At 49.4% G+C, this 10,259-nt stretch overlaps 1 protein-coding gene across 1 annotated transcript; it reads right to left on the bottom strand.

Moving 5' to 3' along the window:
- Nucleotides 1–1,727, bottom strand: noto (notochord homeobox). Its single transcript, XM_056296519.1, has 3 exons — nucleotides 1,340–1,727; nucleotides 1,010–1,191; nucleotides 1–228 (listed from the first exon to the last, which is right to left on the bottom strand). The coding sequence occupies exons 1-3, from the start codon at nucleotides 1,725–1,727 to the stop codon at nucleotides 1–3; spliced, it is 798 nt and encodes a 265-aa protein (XP_056152494.1).
- Nucleotides 1,728–10,259: the final 8,532 nt, after the last annotated feature.

Below are 10,259 nucleotides of genomic sequence, written 5' to 3'. Positions count from 1 at the left end.
TCAGCAGTGGTTAATGGACCCGTCAGATACATCGATGTCCACGTCTGAGGATTCGCAGAACTCCTCTTCCTCCTCCTCCTCTTCCTCCTCCTCGCCTTCATCTCCGTGGCCCTGGGAGCCGGGGCTTTTCGGGGGAGCAGCCAGGCCCAGTTTGGCCAGTTTGGCCTGCTGCTGCTCCAAACTCTGTTTCCTCCACTTGATCCGTCGGTTCTGAAACCAGACCTTCACCTGCACATAGAGGACGGGTCTGTGTGAGTCAAGCTGCTTCTGCCAAGGGGAACTGTACAGTTCCCCGGATGGGTGTACATGTACATCCATCTGAGCATCCCAGTAAAGGCTTGTGTTCATTTATTTACACCACAAGTGTGTGCTTACTTATTTACAGTGCTCCCTAATCCCTACCACCAGCTGTTATTATTACCCCCCTCGACCCTGCTGCTCCTGCTGCTGTGCATGGTGTGTATAGTGTCAGGTGGGATCCATGTGATCCCCTTGTATGTGGAAACACAGCTGGCCAATCAATCTCTGATCTGATTCATTTCCCATTCAGAGAGGCGCTGGATTTATCCTACTTCTGCATTATGCATGCGTGAACTAAACCAGATGTTGTCAGAAAGGACAGCAAAATTCGTTTTAAATCCATCCAATAAAAATGTAATATTGCACATGGTAACATCATCATAAACATGATGCATAAAGATTGACACCCCCCCCCCAAAATAAATAAATAATAAAAGTTTACATAAGTCGTATTCCCTTCACAGTGATCCTGTTGTTGGAGAGAAACTATGTGAATATTGCCAAAATGCACCACTTTCTTAGATACCTACAAGGTCCTCTAAGAAGTGTGGATTGGACCAAAGTTAGAAGACAGATACTGATGTCTGCGCCGCTGCTGCTGCTCTGCGCCGTATTTGCGTTAAGATGTCGGAAACAAAACGCGTGTTAAGGCGCGAAGTGTGTTGGCACTGAAGTTTTTTTTTTGTTACTTCTGACCCGTTTCCTTTACCTGAGCTTCTGTGAGCTGCAGAGCCGAGGCGAGGAGGAACCTCTCCGACCCCACCATGTACTGCTGGCGGGCGAACTCCTTCTCCAGCCGGGACAGCTGCTCGTTGGTGAAGCTGGTGCGCATCCGCTTAGCTTTGCCGGCCTTGGTTTTGAACGTGTAGACGTTACCTTTGGTCGCTGCATCTGCAAGGGGGAGGAGGGGGGGGGGAGGATAGGTGTTTTTTTGTTTTTTTTTACTATACCAGACTTGGAGTTGGAGACGCGTGGTGTAGACTCATGTGCAACTTAGCATGGTTTACTTTCCCCTCAACAAGCGCCGCTAAGCGTTTACCTTGTGCGTAAAATGCTCCGCGGCACGACGGCTGGAAGGCGAAGGGCGGGCAGCAGTAGACGGAGTATCCCGGCTGCACGTGGACGGCCGAGTGCAGCACGCCGGGAGAGTACAGATAAGGGGGCGGCACCGGCAGGCCCATCTGCGCGGGGAGAGGGACAAGCGAGGCCGCCGGCGGGTAGTTTACTCCGCACTGGCCGGGACTCCTCCGGCCGCCGCCCGTCTCCTCGGGTTTGGCGAGCAAGGCGTCGATGGTGAACGACCTTGCGCCGGCGGGCTTCGCCGGAGACGCGCCGCGCCGCCCTGCGTACTGCGGATACAGCGACGTCGGCGCGTAATGACGCGCGGGGAATCCGCACGCTCCGCCGGGTCTGTCCGGTCCTTGCATCGAGTCGGTAGTAAACGCGGGAGTGATGAGAAGGTCTGGTGGGCTAAAGTGGGGGGCGGGGGGGCGGAGGAAAAATAAATAGCGAGAGGTCCTCCCAAGGGCAGGGTGTATCGCTCTTCTGGGCCCTCTGGAGTAGGAGTCCCTATTTATACCGTGGCACGGCCGCGGAGGTGTCAACAGCCCCCCCGTCGACCCATTGTCTTTCTAAGCAGCAGCTGAGAGAGAAACGAACATCCCGACGACGTATCCAATTAATTGACAAGCCGGGACTGTTAAAAAAAAAAAAGAAAGAAAGAGAAGAAGCAGAAGAAGAAGAAGAAGCCTCCCCGAGGTCTTTGAATGACAAGGCTTTTGAAGAGTTACGGGGGCGGAGAGCTCAGGAGATTTAGTGGGCTACAAATTCTTGCATGGATCTTAAGTCTAAATGTAATCATTACCGCTGGGAAAGCCTTGATGTTGCCAAATCATCTTACTCGGGACCCTTTCATGTCGGGGGCCGGCGGACCGGCGCTTTAAGCAGCCTAACAACCAGCCTCGCCCCTGGAGGCCCGCGCCTCCAGCCGGCCTCGGGTGGAGCGGACGTCGCAGCGCTGATCTGCTTCCCCGCTCCGCGGAGTGAATGGCGCGCCGGCGCTGCTTAACCGCTGGCACAGGTTTGATCCCCTGGCAAGTCAAGTCAATTAACGGCCCAATATGGCGAATTACAAATGGCTTTACAGCAACGCAACATCCCCCTGGACAACGTTTGTTTTAAAAAACGTTTTGCTTCCTGGGAAGGAAATTAGAGATGGTGACAGACAATGTCAAGCTGAACACAAACAACTGCAGATTTGCAGGAGTTTGGAGAAACGTGAAAATAACTTTAATTGAATTCAACATGTTTAATCGCATAACGGTGCCGACACATGGTGTTAGTTCAACCGAGGTTCACATGTTTTGCAGCTGATTTGGGTTTGTACTCAGCATCTGGTGCCTCTGTCCAACAATAGTTGGCCAGCATTGATGGAGTCCAGTTGCCCTGATACCTCTTTTCCAAGGTGGCAACGTCCTGCTGAAACCTTTCACCACGTTCCTCACTGACTGCACCAAGATCAGCAGGAAAGAAGTCCGAGTGTGAATGTTGTCAAGCAGCTCAGTGTAGTTTGGTGCTCTGTAGTCGCCAAGGAAATTCTCAACAACATCCTTAAATGCCTTCCATGCTATCTTCTCTGGCCCCACTAGCAGATCTTCTAACTCCCTGCCACTGATGACCTGTCTGATTTGTGGACCAACAAAAATGCCCTCCTTCATCTTGGCATCAGTTATTCGTGGAAACATCTGTCTCAAATAACAAAATCAACCACCTTCTTTGCTCATTGCTTTCACAAAATTTTTCATCAATCTGAGTTTTACATGAAAAGGAGGCAGAAATATCTTTGTTGGGTCGGCAAGTGGTTTATGCACCACACTTTTCTGCCCTGGAACTAAATGCTTAGGGAGCGGCCCCCAGACAGCATCCAGATGTGGGCCACTTCAGGCAATGATGCAACACTGATGGCCTTCTTCTGGCCCTGACAACACGGATGTGAGCCTGAAGTGGCCCACATGTATAGTAGCAAATATGGCCCAAATATGCCAAATCAAATGTGGGCCTTTTTTGGAGAAGATGTGGTGCTCTCGGCAACATGTGATCTGGATGTGACCCTGAAGTGGCCCGTGTGGTAAATGGGGAATATGGCCCAAATATCACAAAACAAATATGGGCCACCTTTGGCAAATATGTGGCACATACGGAATTGCTATGGCTTGGTTCTGGCCCAGATTTGGCAAACAGGAGTGGACCGCCCAAGTGCCATCATCCCACGCGGTATGTGGGCCGGATGAAAGTGTCGGGTGTGGGGCGGGTCCGGGCCACAGCCATCTTGCTATCTGGGCCAGTTCTTTTTAATGTAATGTGACTCTTTAGCACGGCTATCCCAGTACTTTGTATATCCGAGCTGCATTCCTAGTAGCAGTGCCAATACTTCTAGATCACCACACATGTTCCAGTTATGATCGGTGTACTGTATGTGTTTCAACAACAGTTCCATGTTATTGTAGGTTTCTTTCATGTGTACTGTATAGCCAATGGGTACTGAAGGGTGGACATTGTGTAACAGGACAGCTTTCAGGCTTGACTTTGGCGAATCTATAAAAGACGCCATTGTTGTGGGTCATGCACACAACCCAAAGCAATGAACAATACATCGATGTCAGTGCAGAAACAGAGGTTGTCAACCTGCGTAAAGAAGTCTGTCAAATGTTCTTGACGGTTCTGAAAGACAGAAATGTTTGTACCTGCTGACAGCAAACCACATTCTTGCAATTTTGAACCAAGTAGTTCTGCTTTAGCTTTTGACAAGTCTTAAGCCCCTGACCAGGTCATTTAATTCTGGCTGTGTTATCAGATGAGGATAACCAGGCATGAAGGGTTCAACATCTGGATCAGTGTCGTTTTCCACATCTGGTTCATGTGCTGTGTCATCCTCATCTGCCTCATCTAGGCTCCATGTCTCTGGTGGCTCCGGTACTGGCAAACTATCATCATGTGGCACTGGTCTCAAGGCTGAGGGCAGATTGGGGTATTCAATAGACTCCTTATTTCTAGTAGAGAAGCCAGACACATTGATTGGTCAGACTGAAGTAACAGTGCGTCACGTGATCCTTCTGTTTTCGCCATATCATTGGGATTGTATATGGTGCAAATGGTCGTCAATGGAGTACCTCTGAGCCAAGCTCTAACAAGCATCTAACCTGCCTAAGCATGTCCAGGCATGCCTAAGACAACACTTTCATCGCACCTACACTGGGCGCATGCGCAGGCATGCTGGGACTGACCTAAACGGCTTGATGGGAAGAAATAAGGTATATCTACAAAACGGTACGTGATAGCAACATTTTAAGGTGACTTTCGTGACCAGCGGTCCAAAACCCACAAAACACACCCAAAAGTGTTCAGGAAGCAAAACCTTCGTTGTCCGGCGTAATTTAAGAAAGGCTTCTGACGTTTTTGAGGTTGTTTGTCTGCACCCGGTCGTAAACCAAGACCCGCTTCTGTGTGTGAACAGGCCGTCAATGGCCGCGTCCTTTCCGCAGCGCGCGCCCTCTGGCAGCACGCTGGCGCGTGGCTCTCAGAGCGGAGGAGCGGCCGCGCGTAACGGACGCGTCAAATCCAGCGGGTCGGCGGTGGAGGCGCCGCGGCGCTGCTGCCTCTACCCGGTGGTGGTGTAAACTGGCGGCCATATCCGGCCGAAGCTAAACCCTACAGCTGGCAGCCGCCATCACGCTGGCCTGGCACAGGAAGACGCGTGTGTTTGGAGGCCGAATGGGTGGCGTAAGGTAAGGAGGCCACGTCTGCCCAGACAGGTTTAGGCCAGACAGCACGCCTCCTGCAGACACCTGCTCCCATATTCCCTGCTTGCGTCCGTGTGTGACGACGTCTTCACCCTTGTGTTGTCCACACATTCTGGATGCTGCCCTTGTCTCAGGGGTCATTTAGGACCCGCCTTCAATATACCCCTAAAGCGGCTTAATCTGATCTTAAACCCCAAATCTATGTTGCACGAAGAAACGACCCGTCAGTCATCACCAACTGTGCGACTATCTGGTCTTCACGGTGCAGAAAGGCTGCGTTTAATCAGTGGACACCACTCGTTCACATAGGGTCAGACAAGACCCAAACGTGTCTTAGGGTCACATATGAGCTTAAGACAATCTCGGTACCCTGGTGGTGCACAGCTTCCATGGAAATATGGACCAAAACACTGTGAAGAGGCGTCACATTTCAGGTGAAATACGATCATATAGTATTTTCTCTGCTGTTCAACACAATTAACAGAAGGATTATTATTATTAATATTATTATTATAACCGGTTATTTTCTTGCCCGGTGCGGGATTCGATACGAGGTGTGCTGCACCGCAAGGCGCCATCGCTAACCGCTCGGCTAAAGGGTCAGACCCGTTAGCTAGAGACTAACGTGTCTTATTAGTAGTTTACAGTATTATTATTATCATTATTATCCTTATTATTATTCCGACCGTGAATTATTTCACCCATGACTGACAGCAGTCCTGTGCGGGGGCGTCCGTTATTGACGCCTCCTCATGAAAGGTTTGAAAAAAGAAAAAAGCCCGCAGCAGATGAAACGCCGCGCCGCCGCAGCTCTCAACAGGAAGTGACCTGCTCTCTTCCGCCGCTGACCACAAAGCCCTCGCGCTTTCAGCTGGGGGGGCGGGGCTGGGGGCGGGGTTACGACCAGCTCTGCAAACTAACCTCAAGAGCTCATTTCCATCATTTGGGAGCGGCAGATAGCCCCCCCTCCCCCTCCCCGCACACATACATACACATACCCCACCCCACCCCCACCCCTCCCGGAGCCTTAAGTAACTGTTAAAACACATTTAAACACCGGGGCGAAGCGCCGTTGCCTTTGAGCCCGCAGCGTTTTATTGATCGACTTCAGCTGACACCAGAATGTCTAATGAAGACGGCAAACACAGACTTTCTTCAGCCTGGCCCGCGACAATGAGGCAGGGGCCCGCCGGACCACCCACCCACCTCCCGGGTATTTGCTGTCGTGCTTTTTCACAAGTAGAGGGCAAGAAAGAAATAAAGAGGGGGGAGGAGAGAGAGAGGGGGTGGGGTGGGGTGGGTGGAGTTGCAGTTGGAGCTGTAGTGGACCCCCTCCTCCATAACATCTGGATGGACATGGACACAGAAGGGGTTGTGTGCACTTGCTGAGTTGTGCACCATCAATGGCCCTCAGCTCAGAGTCGTCCCCCTGTGTGCCGGGGACACAGGCCGGTACTGGAGACCCCGACTCTTGCGGCCAACTTGTCTTTTTATAGTCACGGCCCGGTTGCAGGGGCTGTTCTGTGGCAGCTATGGGCCGTCCTGTCCAAACGCAGCCTGCACGGCACCACCACCCAGCACCGCCTGGCAAACAGCTCGGCTTCTGTTGCTGTGGCTTGAGCAAAGGTACAGCTGTCATTGTCTGTTTGTTGGTTTTTGTTGGTTTTCTACATGTGAATGTGAAGAAATATCCCAAAATATCAAAGACACAAAATATATGCAGATTTCCTCACACAAATGTAATCTCCTAGTTTTAATGAGCATTAAAAGCATGCAAAAGCCATTTTGGTGGCCTAGTCAAATATGGACACCTATACGATTTACATGATGGCCCAACGCTGAGGTGTTTCTGTCAATGATTACTGACTAATAACTGAGATACTCCGTGCTTGCAAGGGGGGGGGGGTTACATTTTGTGAGCAACTTAGGCGCACACACACACACACACACACACACACACACACACACACACACACACACACACACACACACACACATATATATATATAACGTTTTTTTCTGAAATTGTCAATGGTGTTATAAGTGCTCAACTAATGAGGAGCGGAATATTAACACAGATACGGGGGGAAAAGGGTTTAATATTTCAATGCACTGCTATGCATAAAGCATTAAACCTTTTTTGCTGTATCTGTTGATATATACACACATATATGCATACATTCATATACACATTCATATATATATATACATATATACACACACACACACACATACACACACATATATATGTATGTATGTGTATGTGTGTGTATATATATATATATATATATATATATACACACATACATATATACATATACATATATATATATATATATATATATATATATATATATATATATATATATATATATATATATATATCAAGGTTATCCCCTCCAAAATCTCCCTGGATTTTAATGGTCCTCTCACGCTGGTCATTCACAGACACGTCCAGTCTTCAGCGTTGTGGATGTGCAGAGAAAGCTGCTGCAGGACAGACGGATTAACCAACATCAGGAGCCTCTCAGCGAGCAGCATCCACACCACTTGGCCTGTAGTATGTCTTCAAGTGATAAAGAGACAGAGGAGGACACGGTGGAGAAGGAGAGAGGGTAGGTGTCTCGATTCTCTAATGTGTCTCTGTGCTACAGAGCACCCCCTAGTTCACGCATGATTGAAGGGAACAAAAGAATTGGAGAAACGCCGTCATCATTATTATGACCGAGGTAGAAAGGGGACCTTTTGTCACCAGCGTGACACATTTAACAGGCACTGTAATCTCCCCCTTTCTTGGCCAGGTACATCTGACACTAATGAGTTTATGAAGCCATTCACCGAGTGTTTCAGAGGGCCCTGCCTCCGTCACCTTGCAGGTCGGAGCGTCGCTCATAATGGCTTAACAGCCAGGGACATGTCGGGCCTTGGCCCTCACCTTGACTCTGAATGGGAGTCTGCTGAAGGGCCAGGTAGGTCCTGTCTGGCCCCAATACACACCGCGGCCCAGCGTCTGCTCTCCTGCAGAGCCTGTCGGATGTGTAGCTCATCCAGGCTACGTATCTGGAGCAAGTCCGCCTTACCTGCTGGACTCAAGCACAGCTTATTGGTTTTCTTACAGGGTAGTCATTCTGCCTCTTCTCTAAGCGTCTAGAGCGTCTGCTTCTCACCATGCCCTTCTCTGGCCTCTGGGTTTGGCATCTTCATCCAGTTGGCAGGTGTATTTGACAAAATGCAAGATGATCTTTAGGTTAATTTCTTTAACATGCGGAAACATGAATGCTAACTCTGGTTAATGGTCATGCCTATTTGCATATGAAACTGGTCGTTGGTTTCGGCCATTATGCATCTGTATTGTTTATAAGGGTGGGATACCTGCAGTCAGTTGAGACTGAAGAGGCCACTTAGATGAGTGATGAAACGTATCTCTCAATAAACACATCCAGATGAACGATTTAACCTTCTGTGATTTTCTTACCTGGATTACTGAGCATGCATCAAGACATAAATGCTAGTTAATTATATGCAACGCTTATATGTATGTATGTATATGTGTTTTGTGAGTGATTATTGTTTTTTTATAATTGAAATGAACTTAACATGATCCATAAAGGCTGACTTGAAGTTATGAATCAACTCCAGATAGACTTGCTCATACAGTTGGAGTCATGCTACCCCACATATCAGCTGTAGGGCTCCTTTGTTTGGTCGATTTCCATTGGAAAACAAAAACAGTATAGTTTTACTCCAGACTAGTGGGGCATGATATCGCTTTGACTGGAAGCCAACTGGCAACTGACTTCACATGTATGAATATTAATATATACGTATTTGCAAAGGATGGCATAATAGTTGGAGAAAGCTTCCTTTAGCTGAAAAAGGTTGCTGGTTCATTTCCCACAGCAGTCACTTGCTCATTCATCTTTAGTCAGTATGGAGACTCGCCGCTTTCGGTGCGGGAAGATGGCGGCACAAATTCACGTTTGTGGCGGCCTCACCCAGTACCGTCCTTGCAGTGTCTTTGTCCACATCTGCATCTAAGTTTGTCTTGGTTTGATGGCTGGGAGAGCTGGAGCTGGGTCGGCTGGGAGAGCTTGGTCTGCTGTGTCCTGTGGGCCCAGGGACCACGGTCCTTCCTGGAGCTGTGCCTGAAGAGGAAACACTGAGGGCGGTCTGACAGGATGCGGAAGCGGGGCAGGCTAAGCTAACCGCTAGCCCATGCAGACTTGCAGTTCTGATAACACCGAGGGCGGTCTGGCGGCGGCCTCACCTAGCCTTGACTGTGTTTTTAGTGCCGTCGTGTGGAGTTCGGGGAGGTGTGTCGGAGGTGTCTGGCTGGGAGAGCTGGCATTGGATCGGCTGAGGGAGCGTGGTCTGCTGCGTCCTGTGGGCCCAAGGACCACGGCCCTGACTGCTGCTGCGCCTGAAGAGGGAACACCGAGGGCGGTCTGACAGGACACGGAAGTGGGGCAGGCTAAGCTAACTGCTACCCCATGCAGACCGGCAGTTCTGACAGTCATCCTGGCTGGCGTTTGTTCCCCTGGACAGTGATTTTTTTGTTGTTGTTTAGCTTAGATATATGCATTAGTTTGTATATATGTGTTCTTGTAGTTTTTGGATGTGTTTTTGTCTTTGTGTTGCACTGCTGCGGGCTGGGGAAAACTGTGTTTCATTTCATTTCATGTGCACAAGTGCATGAAATGAAATGACAGGGTGTTTCTGATTCTGATTCTCCCAACAGCTATGTGCTTACAGCATAACAGAAAAATGTGACGTGAACTAGCAAGTTAACCTGCTGAGAACTCGGCCTTACCCTGGTGACTATGCAGACTCTGTGTTTTCTCCTCATTTGCACATGCAGCAGCAAAGAGGCCCTGCAACTCTGTCCATGCACCCATTAGCATTGACACCAAGCCTGTGAATTGCTACTGTAAGAGGCGCTGTCCTCTGACCCGCTTGTGGTCATTTAGGAGGGAAAGTCATTACCAAGTTAATGAGGAATTAGCTTTCTCTCTGAGTATCTGTCGAAATGGTCGTCATCATCGTTTCATCCTGGGAACAGGGCGTTTGTGTGTATTCAGCCTGCTGCCTCTCCTGTCTGACCCCGGCCTATGGAAAGTTCAGCGTGCCTACAGAGCGGACCTGATTTATGCAGAAAAGCCA

Source organism: Lampris incognitus, chromosome 16, assembly GCF_029633865.1.
Source record: "Lampris incognitus isolate fLamInc1 chromosome 16, fLamInc1.hap2, whole genome shotgun sequence".
Classification (NCBI taxonomy): domain Eukaryota; kingdom Metazoa; phylum Chordata; class Actinopteri; order Lampriformes; family Lampridae; genus Lampris; species Lampris incognitus.
The sequence above is the reverse complement of the archived record's forward strand: the minus strand, read 5'-3'. Positions and strand labels throughout refer to the sequence as shown.